This window comes from Brassica oleracea, chromosome C2 (genome assembly GCF_000695525.1).
Source record: "Brassica oleracea var. oleracea cultivar TO1000 chromosome C2, BOL, whole genome shotgun sequence".
NCBI classification, from domain to species: Eukaryota; Viridiplantae; Streptophyta; class Magnoliopsida; order Brassicales; family Brassicaceae; genus Brassica; species Brassica oleracea.
This window is the reverse complement of record NC_027749.1, coordinates 7653681-7668568: the sequence shown is the minus strand read 5'-3', so window position 1 is coordinate 7668568 and position 14888 is coordinate 7653681. Positions and strand designations below refer to the sequence as shown.

General features: G+C 38.3%; 3 protein-coding genes across 3 annotated transcripts; 1 reads left to right on the top strand and 2 right to left on the bottom strand.

The window, feature by feature from the left end:
* The first annotated feature begins 1989 nt into the window (after window positions 1-1989).
* LOC106322930 (protein UPSTREAM OF FLC) lies at window positions 1990-4382 on the top strand. Its single transcript, XM_013761086.1, has 4 exons — window positions 1990-2451; window positions 2717-2786; window positions 2867-3706; window positions 3985-4382. Exons 1-4 carry the CDS (start codon window positions 2217-2219, stop codon window positions 4097-4099), a joined length of 1260 nt encoding a protein of 419 aa, XP_013616540.1. The 5' UTR covers window positions 1990-2216; the 3' UTR covers window positions 4100-4382.
* Window positions 4383-7745: 3363 nt separating this feature from the next.
* LOC106323332 (methyl-CpG-binding domain-containing protein 7) lies at window positions 7746-8896 on the bottom strand. The gene is made up of 6 exons (XM_013761474.1): window positions 8873-8896; window positions 8673-8825; window positions 8405-8536; window positions 8178-8324; window positions 7983-8093; window positions 7746-7886 (listed from the first exon to the last, which is right to left on the bottom strand). The coding sequence occupies exons 1-6, from the start codon at window positions 8894-8896 to the stop codon at window positions 7746-7748; spliced, it is 708 nt and encodes a 235-aa protein (XP_013616928.1).
* Window positions 8897-9975: 1079 nt separating this feature from the next.
* Window positions 9976-13230, bottom strand: LOC106325562 (subtilisin-like protease SBT5.4). The gene is made up of 8 exons (XM_013763610.1): window positions 13109-13230; window positions 12924-13036; window positions 12747-12844; window positions 12489-12653; window positions 12108-12204; window positions 11488-12025; window positions 11321-11415; window positions 9976-11232 (listed from the first exon to the last, which is right to left on the bottom strand). Exons 1-8 carry the CDS (start codon window positions 13178-13180, stop codon window positions 10119-10121), a joined length of 2292 nt encoding a protein of 763 aa, XP_013619064.1. The 5' UTR covers window positions 13181-13230; the 3' UTR covers window positions 9976-10118.
* Between the last annotated feature and the right edge of the window lie 1658 nt (window positions 13231-14888).

Below are 14888 nucleotides of genomic sequence, written 5' to 3'. Positions count from 1 at the left end.
ATAAAATAAAAATAAAAATAAAAAAATAAAAAAAAATAAAAAAATAAAAAAAATAAAAAAAAAAAAAAAAAAAAAAAATTAGGCGGCCGCCTAGGCGGCTAGGCGGTCATTTAGGCGGCTAGGCGGTCATTTAGGCGGTCTAGGCGGAATATCCGATTTTTTAAACCGATTTGGTATAAATCGGGGCGGAAAAGTGACGCGTAGCGCATAGGCGGCCGATTTTTAGAACAGGGGTAATACTAGTCTCTTATAAGGAGGAAGCTTGGTAGTATATTGTTTGATACTTCTTTTTTTTTCACCATGAACTCGTATTCAGCTTGGAGGAACAATAATGGAACAAAATATAGTGTCTTGGTTGTATCAAAACTAGTTAATGTGGATAGTAATTTATTTGTTACTAATAAACAACACTACTCCATATGTTTGAGTTCCCACGTGAATAAACAAAAATGGAATGGACGACCGACCGCAGTTTTGTTTTGTTTTTATTTTTGTTGGCCATTGTTATGTCAGCTTTGACATTTTGTCATACTATTTAAAACTATGCCTAGTTAAACTGATATCACTAATTCACTATACACTGGAATCTAAAAACAAAAACTGTTGAATATCTGATACAACAGTGTTTGTATTCATTATTTAGGTTATTTATTGACCGAACAAAATACCAATTTAAAGCTATACAAATGTAATTATCATCCATATTCATTGAAGAAGAGATGTATGACCCAAAAGAATCAAAATATGAAGAAAAACAAATGTGAGATGTTTGTGTATTACAACAAGCGGTGTATTGATAAATCTCAGTCGGAGTATGAGAGCCATTCGATGAGCGGAAGAGAATAGTTGGATTTTATAAGTGTATATATCTATGTCCAGTGACTCAGACCGTATACAATTACATAATAATGCAGCTGATGAAAGAAACTGTCCGTGAACTCATTGTCATGATTAAAAAAAGTCAAAGTATAACCTTTTTCCTTTGAGGAAGACATAAACATTTAAATGAAAAAGAGAAATCTATATGATTTTTAAATGACAAAACACCAGTCATGGTTTCATTTCATTGTGGCCCGCACCTAAAAGTTTAACTTTATTGTGGTGGCTTGTAGCCTTGCAGCATGAAGGTGAAACAATTTCTCGTCGTGTCCGTGAGGATGATGCTATATTAACTTCAGTTGTGAATTTGCGACCAAAGCGATATAAAAAATATGTATTTTCTGTGGGTGTGTTTGAAAACATTCGAGACTGTAAATTTCGAACATAAGAAGCCTACGTCCCTAGAATAGTCTGCATAGAGATCCTAGTTGCCAGTATATGGACCTCCGTTTTAACCTTTTTGTATCACTGTTTTGTAAGCAGTAAGCTTATGAGGATATGCCAAGTGGTAGAGGTCCACGGATAACAAGTAGTAGTTGAAACAGACGACACATTTAAAATCGTCGCTTTCATACTTGTAGTCAATAAGACTCTTAACTGGTATCCATTACTCAACTTCATTAACACTTTAAAATGTTGTAAACACTTTAAAACGATTTTAATAGCGCGATGCTTGACTCGATATACTGCACAAACTTTAAAAAATACAAATAACACGAAGGTCCCATTAAACTGAAACTTAGTGTTCTTCTAATTTGAAAAAGCTGAAATTTTGAAAATTCTTCAAAAATCTGATGTTTCTTTTCGGGTAGCCTTCAAAACCTAATGTTATTCTATTAGAGATTTAATTAATTACCCTAGTTCAAAATACAAACATTTAGTCGAACAATGAAATGATTAATTACTTATTCAAAATCTCTACCAAACCCTTATACAAAATTTCAAATTTGAAAAATACTCCCCTAAAAAACTCCCAAAATAATAGAATTAGGTATGACAGGAATTTAAATGACATTGACTTTAGAAAATGCTTTTCTACTGGCGTAAGTTAAGAGCTGATATCAGAGTAACCAGAAGAGAGAGAGAGACTGAGACCAAAGTTTTATTTGTTGTGTAGTCATTTGTCTCTCGCATCCCATTTTTCAAAAAACTCCCCTCTCTCCTCTCTTATCACTCTTCTTCATTTTACTTTCTATAAATCCAAACTCATAAACAAAAGATTTTTGTCTTTCCATCAACATCATCACTTCCCTCATAACTCTTCCACAATAACTCTCACTTCGTGTTCTTCCTCTGTTTTCATTCCATCACTGCCAACAAACAAAGAACACAAAAGAATGAGTTCAAGAGCGTTCAGAGCAACACCAGATAGCAACTACTTGGTCCCCAGGAGATCTAAAGACCAACAAGACCCCAGTCCTGACCGAAACCGGATCTGGACTGAGCCTCCTCACAAACCGACTCTTAACCGGAAAGTTCCCGTCGTCTATTATCTCTGCCGCAATGGTCAGCTCGACCATCCTCATTTCATCGAAGTCACTCTTTCTTCCACCGATGGTCTCTATCTCAAAGGTAATAACTAAACCCTTTTGAATTTTCTCACAACTTTTCTTGATCCGCAACTGAAAAAGACATGCTTTTCAAAAAAAAAAAAAAGGTTGCTTTTTTAGTTCAAAAGGTTTTGAAACTCGCTCTTCTCTTTGGCCGTTTACTCTTTATTACTATTAATGGAACAAAACAGTGGTGATAAAGGTGGCAACTTTTCAAATTGTATCTTCAAAAACTCTCACTTTCTAAGAAAGTTTAAAACTTCTAATGTTATTCCAACTCTTTTCAGATGTGATAAACCGTTTGAATGATCTTAGAGGGAAAGGCATGGCAAGCCTCTATTCTTGGTCTTCCAAAAGGTAACCGTTTCTCCTCCACCGTCGATTCTATTTATTCATCTGCCTTTTAAAAACTAACCGTCCGATCTTCTGAACTTTAGGAGCTACAAAAATGGATTTGTCTGGCACGACTTATCGGAGGACGACTTCATCTTCCCCGTTCAAGGTCAAGAGTATGTACTCAAAGGCTCTGAGGTTCTTGATTCTTGTCTCCTCTCTAACCCCAGGAGCCTCCTCGGAACGACGTCGTTTAGAGATACGAGCTCTCTAAACCCAGAGAAAAACTCCAACTCCGTCTCGCCGGTGAGTCGCCGGCGCAACCAGTCGTGGAGCTCTATCGATCTCAGCGAGTACAAGGTCTACAAAGCAACCGAGTCTAGCGCCGAGTCGACTCGCAGAGTCGCCGCGGACGCTTCCACGCAGACGGAGGATCGAAGGCGGCGGAGAAAGCCGGCGAAAGAGGAGGAGGTGGAAAGTCCGGCGAGTTTCGAGAATCAGAGCATTGAGCTGAGCAGAGACGAGATTTCTCCTCCGCCGTCGGATTCGAGCCCCGAGACTTTGGAGAATCTGATCAAAGCAGATGGACGGCTGATATTGCGTCAAAACGAGAGCGCCAGCGAACATCGGACGGTCGAGAGCTTATCGAGCGGGAGGATGAGGGCTTCGGCTGTGTTGATGCAGCTGATCTCGTGCGGGACGATGTCGTTTAAGGAATGTGGGCCTGTTTTGTTGAAAGATCATGGGCTGTCGTTGACTGGGCGTAGCGGGTGCACGGTAACGCGAGGAGCAGGGGATAACGGTCTGGAGAGGGCAGAGAAGGAGTTAGAGAGTTTTGGAAGGGTAAAACTGGAAGATAAAGAGTATTTTAGCGGCAGTTTGATTGAGACCAAGAAGGAGCTTGTTCCTGCTTTGCAAAGATCTTCTTCTTACAATGCTGACAGGTAAAAAAAACAAATTAATGGATTTGAAAACGTCCAGCAGTTTGCTTGGCTTTATATGAATCGGCGCGTAGTCTGCTTCGTTTTTGTTATATTTACTTCCTGTACATGCCAATAATTGGTTATGGCGTGGGTTGATTAAGAGCTCAAAATGGTAAAAAGTAGAGAAGTACGTTTTGGTGTGTCTTTCAAACATGTCTTCATAGTAGATTTCTTTTCAACACAAATATGAGATATTTTGGAATGTTATAATAATAGTCCAATATTTCATTATGTATTAGGAGTTCAAGAATGGGACCAACTACTGAAAAGGATGAAGAAGAGGCGGTTCGAGCAAAGTGTATTCCGAGGAAACCAAAGTCGGTGGCTCTAAGGAACAATGGTGTGCATCAGTAACAAAAAATCTGCAATGAAACGGCTGGAGTCAAACAAGCTTATTGTGTGGGTTTAATAACAAAGAAAAGAAGAATAGGGAATGATGAGTTGTAAGCATTGTAATATGTGTAGGTAACTACTAAAAACCCCAGTGGGTGCTCAAAAAGTTAAAGAGTAAACATGATGGGTACATATAAAAATCTTGTAGTTTGAGCCTAGGTGTACGTTGAGGTTAATTTCAGACTCGTTTTATTTTACCTAGGTGTATTATTAATCTCGCTTATAACTTTCAGTTAGATTCATTCAATTGACAACTCTGTTTGAATGTAATATTTTTTACAGTTTAGCATATACTTATAAATTTACAAATTGACTAGTTTGGCGTGATTTGTTAGGGGAGTCAAATATTTGTTACTGGAAATTACCTCGAAATCATAATAGTATATGGAATAAGTGCCATTGAAATGTGGTAAAGTGATATTTGTCCTTGAGATTATAAAACAGCAAAGAGTCAATGTTGGGTTGGGGTGGTGCCTTGAGGTTACAAATTTATAATTCAGAAAAAGTATCTGTGACTTTTAATTTTAGCTTATTCGTACCCTTTTGGCGTCAACTCCGATTTCAAATTGTAGCATGTATAAATATTTTAATAATCATACCAATAGAAATTTCAATAACCAACAATGTTGTCTTTTGACTTTGAAAACTTAGAAGTTTCCATTTACCTATATCTAGAAGTCTTCAGTAGCACTGCTTTTCAAAGTCTTCTTTCATTTATATCATAGTAAATTTCTATGTCAAAGAAAGAGATACATTAACCCCACAATAGCATTTACTAGAGTGGACATCCATTATACTTACGACATGAACCATGCTATCAAATAGTGAAACAACGACAACTATAATTAGTGATTAAATAACATAAAGGATAGAAACAGATGACTTGTTTGGGTTAGCTTCTTTGGTCTTTAGTGTCAAGATTTACACTTTTTCCAGTTTCCTGTCGAAAATGACATGAAATATAGAGTTATTCGTTATTAACATATTCTAACTCATGTATTAGTAACTAATATTGGGTTAGATTCCTACACTTTTGATGGATCACCATCAAGAGCGAGTTCGGCTATTCCTCATGCATGAGGTACACATTTCAAACAACCACCCACATGATATGGAGGGAAAGGAATCGTAGAAGGCATGGAGAGAACCCATTACCCTCGATGCAGCTCAGCTCACAAAAACCATAGTCAAAACAGTCAGGAACTGACTTTCTACCATTCGAAGACAGAGGATCGCAAGTATGATGAAGGCTTGAGAATTTGGTTTGGCTACAGAGGAGACAAGATTAGCTAATTTGTTTCCTTTTCTTTTAGTCTACACCTTATCCCACATTATAAACACCATCGTAGCACTTAATGTCCATAATGTTTTTTGATGAATACAATTTAACATTCATTCAAAAAAGAATGTTGGTTAGATCCTAAGGTCCTTGACCAAAAATGTATACAGTATATTGCTGTATAAGATATGGATCAATCTTTTTTCTCTCTCGAATTAGACACCCATTGTAGACATGATCATTTGCTAAATACATATCAATTCATATACTGTTTGTAGTTTTTCAGCTATAAATTGAAAGAAAACTTTGGACTAACTTTAAATAAACTAAATAATCTTTTGCACAACAACAACAAAAAAGCTGTGCATAATCTTAGTCGGGTAAAGAGTCAGACTTGTTGCTGTACATGAGACCATACAATTACATATATAAGATCTTGCAGTAGGTGACTGACTTCACTGGAGTGAATTCATATTTTGGTTAAAAGAGCTATCATTGCGTGTACTTCACGGCTCTATTATTTATGCTTACAGTTACATTCCCCCCCCCAATTTACTGCATAAACCGGTTACGAGAGCTAATAATTATAGCTCACATCGGATAACAAACCCTCTCAATCTAAGATACCAAACTTGAGAGATACTAGCTTTGCCCGTTGGTAATAACGATCTACTGCAAGACTAGGAAAAGTCCTGTAAATTTCAATGTTACAGTTCGTTTAAGTTTAACCCATCAAGGTTTCACACCGGTTACGATCTTCTCCGAGCAACCAAGCAGAGCCTCACACATGAAGGGGCCATAGAACTGAGTATTACGAGCCTTCAGAGCCATGTATGGAAGCTAAAGACCCCGACCAAGATGAAACATTTCCTGTGGCAAACAATATCGGGCTGTGTGGCGACGGCAGAAAGGCTAGCGTATAGACACCTGGACGCCGATAGGAGTTGTCCTAGATGTGCTGACCCAGTGGAGTCGATAAATCATCTTCTTTTTGAATGCCCCCTGCCCTTCAGTTTTGGGCTTTATCGGACTATATGTCCCTTCCGGATTACTTCCCGAGTACTTCTATATACCAAAACATGAACTTTCTGTTTTGAAATAGAAAAGAGGTGGCTCCACTGAGGCCACAATTCGATACCTTCTCATGGATCTGTTGGTACATTTGGAAGGCGAGGAACGACAAACTCTTTAATGGGAAATTCGTATCCCCGATGGATACTCTATCCAACATGCGTCCCTTGAGACGGAATGTTGGAGGAAGGCTAATGAAAAAGAGGAAGTAAATGAGGATCATGACGACCCCTCTATTTTAGAGAGAGAGATAGTGCCCCCTTGGATACCCCGAATCCCTACTTGTCAAATTGATGCATCATGGATCAATAATGGCAGCGTTAGTGGCTTAGGGTGGAGTATTAAGGATCAGTTGGGCTCTGAACATTTCGGATTACGGGCGTGTAACAGAAGCCTCTCAGCTTTGCATGCTGAGATGGAAGGTTTACTTTGGGCAATCTCATGTATGAGAGTCATGAGGATACCTTCGATACGGTTCGAGACGGATTGCTCGAACCTTGTGGATATGACTATGAACCCGGTGGAGTGGCCAACCTTTGCGACAGAGATTGAGATGTTCCAAAGACTACATGAAGATTTCGAGGATGTGAGTCTGTCTCATATTCCTCGGAGTAGGAATGGTCGAGTGGACGCGCTAGCGAAAGAAGCAAGAAGTAGATGATATATTTTTTCCCATATAGATCAGACCCGGACAGACGGAGATGCTCCTCGAAGAATTGGCTTGTTTGCCACCGTTTGATCTAACTCACATGGGTAGCCGACAAAAAAAAAAAAAAAAAAAACCATCAAGGTTTCACGTGTGGGTCTATCCGTACCAAAATATTGGTTTTCATTTAGAAGTATATTCAGGCTAAGAAATGTCTGTATGGTTCTTCACATTTTATATTTGGCGATTTTATCTAATGAGTAAAAATTGATTAACAGATACAAGAATTCGCGAAAAAATAACATGTAACTCCGTTTTAAATACACTTTTCAAGATTTGGAGACTTGTAAGCATTTCAACATTGAAAACATAGAGACCTAACCGATATTACCCGAAATTCGACTATGGACATAGAAAATCTGGCAAAGCCAACGATTCAGGTCGGTCAATTATAAACCAGACTGAAACATGACAACTTGGAGAGACTACCTACCGGGAAATCTTGTTAACAGTAATACCAAAACTGATCAAACCGGCCACAAAAACGCCAAACCTATGATTTTGGTTGATACAATGAGACAAATGTCTCAGACCAGGTCTGTTTAACAGAACTAGAGAGAGACATCCGAGCCGCTAACATGGGCACTAAACATGTCTCCTTCCGGACCGGTAAGTAACCATTTAACTTTCTCAGGTGGGTTTGGTTCAATAACCACCGGCTCAAATCCAGTACCATTACAAATCGCCAAAAGCTGAAAAGGTGTTGAAGAAGAAAACCAACGTCAAAACGGTACATTGCTGTTAAATCTTATACCCTTCTAAATGATGACAAAAGCTTAGAAACTTACCGGAACAGAGTGCAAAACCGACGCAACTGTACCGTTCCCGACAGAGTTCAAGTACCTCTCAGCGGAAACAAGGGACCGGAACCGTTTTCCCGTTTCTTGCTCTGTATAATACTGCAACGAACCAAAACAAATGGTCAGTAAACTCTTCTTTGTTCAACAGTCTAATTAGACACTATCCTGCTCAATCCTTCTTACACTAAGTAGCCAACAGTATGAAACTTGCTGATTCCTTTTGTCTGTCATAAGCACCTTATCAATACTACGAGGGGAGTTTCTCCTCGGAACCTCTTTAACGGTCCATCCTCTAGGCAAACGGAAATCCTTGGAAGCAACGCGATTACCCTGCAAAATCCAAAACACAGTGATTTGAGATACAAGACCCCACATATGCTTGTGCAAATATCAAATCTAGATTTAGAAACCTGTTCGGTTCTGCGTTTCTCATAAAACTTTGGACTTCGAGACAAGCGTCTGTCGTCTACTTCTCCAACCAAACGTCTTTGAACAGATACTAGAGATGAAATCTCTCTACCAGTCCCTGGCTCGTTAAAGCCCTAATTACACACACACACACCCAAAAAAAAAAAAAAAAGGAAAGATGAGATTTTTCCTTCACAAGATAACTCTCAAAGATCTGTCTTTCATTTCATTTATATGCGAAGATTAAGAAACAAGATCTGGGTCACTTACGGTATCGACACTGCCTTTCCTGCGGTTCGCGACGGTGGCGCGGCGGAAACTTGACGAGAGGGACAAGGTCCTCTGGAAGTCTCGTCTGCATCTCTTTTGGTTGCCGGGTGTAATTAATCCAGTAACCCGAGTGAGGTTTAGTAATGGGTCAAGCTTAGCCAATACACACACACACGCACTTTATGTAGTACGTCTCGTACCCCTTTTGTCACTGGGACCCGCATAAAGCACAATCCATTTGTCTCGCTCGCTCAAATTAACACTTGTCAAAATATTATGTCAACATAAACATTAGGAGAAATTAAATAATAACATTTCGTTCAGTCACATTAACACTTGTCAAAATAAAAAGTTTGCACAAAATATTGTGAGAAATTAAATATTAGTATTATCCCATTACTATAGTCTATAGCATTTGTAAGATGAGCGATTTTTATCACGTAGACAAGAGTACAATTACATCATTACTTTCGTGATTATATTTTTATAACCATAACTGCCCTAATAACTTCTTTGTGTTCAAAAGAAAAAAAACAAACAATAATTCCTTATAAGTTACAACAGACACACAAATATATAATGTGAGCAGTAATTAAGTACTAATATACATACCCAAAACCCGGTACACACCGATTAACATGACCGAAATATGAACAAATTGGTCTGGCAAAACCGGTTTATTCAGTCCCTAGCTCGATAAAGTACCTGCAAGATATGTCTTCCAAGCAATAACAAAGAAAAATGTGACACAAAAGGTTTGGTCCCAATTATACACTTCCATTGCACATAAGACATGATTAGTGCTGATCATATCTCCATATCAATTCCAATTGCACTAAAAATCACGACTTTGTTCTTCTTGAGACCAAATTTTCAAAAAGGTTTCACATTTTTGCTTCAAAAACAATCAGCAATCAGAAAAATCTCAGCTTTGACTTACCGTTTCAACACTGCCTTTGCTGCCACGAGACGACGATCGCTGCCGTTTTAGCGGGTCAAGAAACCAGGCACACTTTATGTAGTACCCTTGTCACTAACACGCAAACTTGCACTAGGCAAAATATTTTTTTTTCGAATGAATGTAAAATTATATTCAAAAGACATTGGTTGCTCAAAGAAAAAATTCAAAAGACATTGTTACATTGCATCTAGTGCTTCTATAGTTAAAAAAAATTAAAATTGGAAAGTTTTAAAAAACAATAAAAGAAGATCCTAATTGGTTGGTCTTGAGCCCACGTACTTGGCAAAATATTATCGCATAAAACTATGTGAAACTACAATATTATCCTAGAAAAGATTAGATTATGCATGTCGAATTGGCTTTTTAAACATTAAGCTGCCAAACTTAGCTCAAAATTTAAATATTATCCAAAACTAATAGAATGTTCGATATAAAAATAAACGCCAAAAGATAAAAAGTAGAGTGATGAATAAAGTAGCTAGAAACTAGCTTGAAAGCTGGACGACAATGGAAGTCCTGACGTAGTGTCTTGAATCAGTCCACGTCAGCTCTCCAAAGACGTACCCTAAAGCCTTCTCTGACGTGGCCCCGAGAGTCATCTGAAACATCTTCTCCTCACCAACATTGCTGAACGTGAGCAGCTTCGGCTCTACGGAGACTTCAACTCCCAGAGGCGCTCGGAAATAGGATCTGTACGTGGAAGGAGGTCCAACGTTCGTGAGCTTACGAGTGATTGTGACAGAGTCCGTGAGTTTAGGGACAGTGATGGAAGGGTAGTTGAAGTCCAAAAGATTAGCTCCTTGGCGACACGTGTATAGCGGATCATCGGCAAAGAGTTGAACTAACTTGTTCTCGTAACCAATGGCGCAGAGGAAGTCTAAGTAGTCTCCAGTGTTGAGATCGTAGACAAGGCCTGGGTGGGAAGCTTTATTGGGCTGAACATGGCCTGCGCCATACCCAAAAGGAGTTGCTTTGTGGAACGTTGCATCAACCATCGGCTTTCGAGTGTTATCTCTAGTTCTTGAAGTAGTCATGATGGCGGAACGGATCGCGGCGGGGCTCCATTGAGGGCGGAGAGTCTTCAAGAGACCGACGATGCCGGAGATGTGAGGACAAGACATGGACGTTCCCGATTCGACGTTGAAAGGAGTTCTACGGTTGTCGGATTCTATGTCTGTAGGGCCTGTGGCTTCCGTGTAAGCGGCTACAACGTTGACACCGGGTGCAGTGATGTCAGGCTTGAGGATTCCTGGTGTGATTGTGTTGGGACCTCTGGAAGAGAATGAAGCCATGAAAGGAGCTGGCTTTGTATTGAGTTTAGTGTTGGGTGCAGTTATGTAGCCTTTGGGGTCTTTTGTGGAGTTTAGGTATGAAAACACAGCTTCACCATCTTTGTAATCAATCTGAGAAGCGGGAAGGACATGAGCGTCGGAGATGATCTCGTTTCCGCTCGCCTTGTCGTTGCATAGTATCATTCCTACAGCACCGGCAATGGCTGCTTGGTGTCCCTTGTCCACACGTGCGTTGTCTCCTCTTAGACACACGACGATCTTGCCTTTTACTTTCTCCGGGTCGAGGCTATCTTTCTTGCATAACAATCTATATATATTCAAACACTGGTTAATACGTACTTATGTTATTAGTTTATTACATGCATTACGAAAAAATGGACATAGCTTTTACTTACGCTTGTAACGCTGATGCATTGGCTGCTTTACCGTCAGCGGCACTGATCAGATCGTACATCTTGTTTTCAGGCAAAGGCGTAGAGAGGCTTGTTCCCTGCGTTCAAACCAATACTTGTAGCACAAGGAATAAATAAATATTGGACTATTATTAGGTTAAGATCAAAACCTCGAAGCGTGAGCCGTTGCTGAGCTCTACAAATGCTTGAAACTCCCGATCCATGGAGCTAGCTCCGACGGTAATAATCCACGGTGCAACGTTAGAGACCGTTCCAGGTTTAGGCCCCGAGTTACCAGCAGAACACACAACCGTCACACCGTTCTTGACTGCTATGAAGGAACCAATGGACATGCCATCATTCATATAATCTCCTGCATCCCCGCCCACTGAAGCCGATATAACATCCACACCGTCACCGATAGCTGCATCAATCGCTGCCAAGATATCGGCGTCAAAGCACTCGGCACCTTTAAAAGGCGGCCAACACACTTTGTAAGAGGCGACTCTCGCCTTAGGAGAACCGCCACTAGCTGTACCGTTGCCAAGTCCAAAGACATTGGCTCCGGGGACAAAGTTTCCTCCCGCTGTGGAGAGAGTATGGGTGCCGTGACCGTCGAGGTCACGAGGAGTTTCAAAGGTAGAGTTGGAGGGGAATTTTGCGTACGCTAAGTAGCCTTTGTTGAAGTATTTTGCTCCAATGAGCTTCCTGGTTAAATGGGATTGAATCAAACAATAATCAAATTTTTTTTTTAATAAAAGTTGTTGATAGTTAGAGAGATGATGTGAACCTGTTGCAAGGAACATCACCGTGGCAACTGCCTTTCCACCTAGCTGGAACATCTCCATACCCTTCATCGCTGAAGCTTTTTGACTCAGGCCACACACCTTCATAAATATACATATTTTAAATCTTCCAAAATTTATAAAGAACAACATAGTAAAATGTCCACTACACCAAATATTTTGCGACTGTTTTTTTAAACTAATATGATGCATTAGAATAACTGTAGCCGATATAGCCATAGAGTTTGTTAAAAGTCTGATGGAAACCATAGAACTTTTGAGATGGTCTTGACGGTTATAATATACATATAATTATTATGAAGCATGATTGTAATATATAGACTTCGACTTGTGAGCAAATCACACACTTATCTTTGGGAGTTTACCTGTGTCAAGATTAGCGATGATTGTGTCTTCTCCAAACCTTGCTTTCTTCCACAGAGAAGACTTGTGAACGACTCCATGTTTCTCAAGAAGCATGAAATCCCATGAATGAGTGGTGTGCAGTTTCCTTCCTTTGTTTAAGAATATAGATACTACATTTGGATGCTCTACATTTACAAAAAAAACTTATTAATATTTTTGGTAGGTGAAACCAAAGGGACTGAGAAATGCATCCATAATCTTAGGATCGATGATCTTACTGGCGATTTCTGAAGCTTCTTTGTCGTCAAGAACAGCGGCGAAGCCATTGATATGTCTTTTGTATGAGTAAAAGATGGCCTCTTCTGCACTTTGATGGCTGCAATATTGAGAGGCAGTTTGTTTCATGCAATGTTGAGAAATAAAGGATCAAACACCCTTCTTTTTTAGGATGATACCTTCCCGAGAAAGAGGCGAGAAAAGTGCGATGTGAATGAGCAACACGATCTAGATGAGCTTGAGAGAGGAGAGTAGAAGGATGGCCGTGAGATCCCAAATACACTATATAGGACTGTAGACTCAATTTAAGAATCAAACATGTTCATATTTGTAAAAGCAACGTAAATATAGAGAAAGAGATGACCTTCTTAAGAGCAAACGCATGTGAGTAAAAGAGAGTGAACATGATGAGAAGAGTTAAACTTTGGAGGCACATTTTGTATTGTGGCTAAAGGTTACTCAATTATCTTCTCATTACACACTCTCATATACTTTTTTTTTTTTTTTTGCATAATTCTCTCTTTTCTCTCAGTCTATATTTGGAAGATGGATAAAATCACGCACAATCTTAACTTACTATCAACGATTAGTTGAGTGATTTTGGCAAAAAATGTCGGCTCTCCTTTTCATTTTTTTTTTCCATGTAACTGAAAAGAGAGTAATAGGATCTTCCTTATTCTCTTTCTATTTTTTCTCCCCATCTTTTGGAGTTACATTCACCTCCGATTTTCTTTATAAATACTAGAGATTTTACCGTGCGTAGCGCGGTTTGTTTGTCTATAAACATTAAACCTTAGATTTTAAAAAAATTAAGTTTATTTTTTTAATATTATATCATTTATTTGTTTCGATATATTTTTTTGTTTGAAATATCATTAATTTATGTTAACATATTAAATGTCTCTATTAATCTTTTCGTAACCATGTTTAAATCTTTCTTAAAATTTAAAATACTCTACATTTAATAAAATAAAAAAAATTCTATCATCTTATGTATATTATATATTTTATTATATATCGTCTCGTTGATTTTAAATTATTTTTTGAAGTATAGGTAAATAACCTTTATTCCATATAAACATATAATTTTATAAATGTGTAATAATTTTGAATACTTAAATCTGTAAATTTTGATAACCAATAAAATGGTTCAGCAATTCTTTAAGTTTTGAAGCCATAATTTATTTTCAATATTAAACTTTTTGGTATTTATTATTTTGTAAATAATTATTTGTTATAAAAATGTGAAATTATGCCAAGCTTCCCAAGTATCATCGTCCCCGTAAAGAGAGCATGAAATCAAATACATTAACAACTTAAGACAGTTTTACCATTATCTATGCAATCTTTTTTTTATCAGAAAATTACATTTTTTACGCATAACTCAAACTTATACCGTGAACATGCAAAACGCCTAGATGGTTTAAAGATCCTTCTGCGCCAGACTTGGGTGAAAAAAAAATCCAAACGAAATTGGTCTAGTGTTATCTATCATCAGCAATATATAAGTGTTCATACTTAATGAATTCTCAATAACAAAAGAGAGAGAGAAGGGAACAAAAAAAAACATAGCTCAGGTTATTTTATGAATCTTTAAACCAAAAACTCAAAACAGTGAAAAATATAAAATAAAATAAAAAATCTTATAGTTCTAGTAAAATCTGGATCATAAGTAGATACTGAAGTACATCTAACCTTGTTACAATATGCAACCTCTAGGGACAGACTTATTATTTTCATTCCGGTACATGGGAAACAATGCCTCCTCAGCAAGTTCACCAACAGTATTCCGGTTCCTTGGCCAGAAACATAGACTGGATATAAAGACTCTAAAGGTTCATGTTTAAGTTTACATGAAAAATCTAAAACACTACAGAGAACGATGGTACCTCAAATAGCCCATTCTTAACAGGTACATCCTCCTATACTTCATAGAGAGTAGAAGAAAAAGAAGCTTCTGAAGGAGTTTCAGTTGACTGCTTATTCTATTTATTTTTAGTAACCACTTGTGGTATAGAGCCTTTGCTGCATTCTGCATACTTGTTCTTGAGATGTTGCTGGTCTTGTTGTTCACTACAAGAAAACATATTTTTTACGAGGGCGGTATTCGTTGTAAATTCGTCGTAATAGGGGCTTTACGACGA

What these genes read in the sequence shown, in the direction of transcription:
- LOC106322930 (XM_013761086.1), top strand. Translation starts at nt 2,217, where the DNA reads ATGAGTTCAAGAGCGTTCAGAGCAACACCAGATAGCAACTACTTGGTC. An exon ending in CGATGGTCTCTATCTCAAAG is followed by an intron (nt 2,452 to 2,716) that starts GTAATAACTAAA and finishes AACTCTTTTCAG; the next exon opens with ATGTGATAAACCGTTTGAAT. An exon ending in TCTTCTTACAATGCTGACAG is followed by an intron (nt 3,707 to 3,984) that starts GTAAAAAAAACA and finishes ATTATGTATTAG; the next exon opens with GAGTTCAAGAATGGGACCAA.
- LOC106323332 (XM_013761474.1), bottom strand. Translation starts at nt 8,896, where the DNA reads ATGCGGGTCCCAGTGACAAAAGGG. An exon ending in GGGTCCCAGTGACAAAAGGG is followed by an intron (nt 8,826 to 8,872) that starts GTACGAGACGTA and finishes GTATTGGCTAAG; the next exon opens with CTTGACCCATTACTAAACCT. An exon ending in CGGTTTTGCACTCTGTTCCG is followed by an intron (nt 7,887 to 7,982) that starts GTAAGTTTCTAA and finishes ACACCTTTTCAG; the next exon opens with CTTTTGGCGATTTGTAATGG.
- LOC106325562 (XM_013763610.1), bottom strand. Translation starts at nt 13,180, where the DNA reads ATGTGCCTCCAAAGTTTAACTCTTCTCATCATGTTCACTCTCTTTTAC. An exon ending in AGAAGCTTCAGAAATCGCCA is followed by an intron (nt 12,654 to 12,746) that starts GTAAGATCATCG and finishes TTGTAAATGTAG; the next exon opens with AGCATCCAAATGTAGTATCT. An exon ending in AATGCATCAGCGTTACAAGC is followed by an intron (nt 11,233 to 11,320) that starts GTAAGTAAAAGC and finishes GAATATATATAG; the next exon opens with ATTGTTATGCAAGAAAGATA.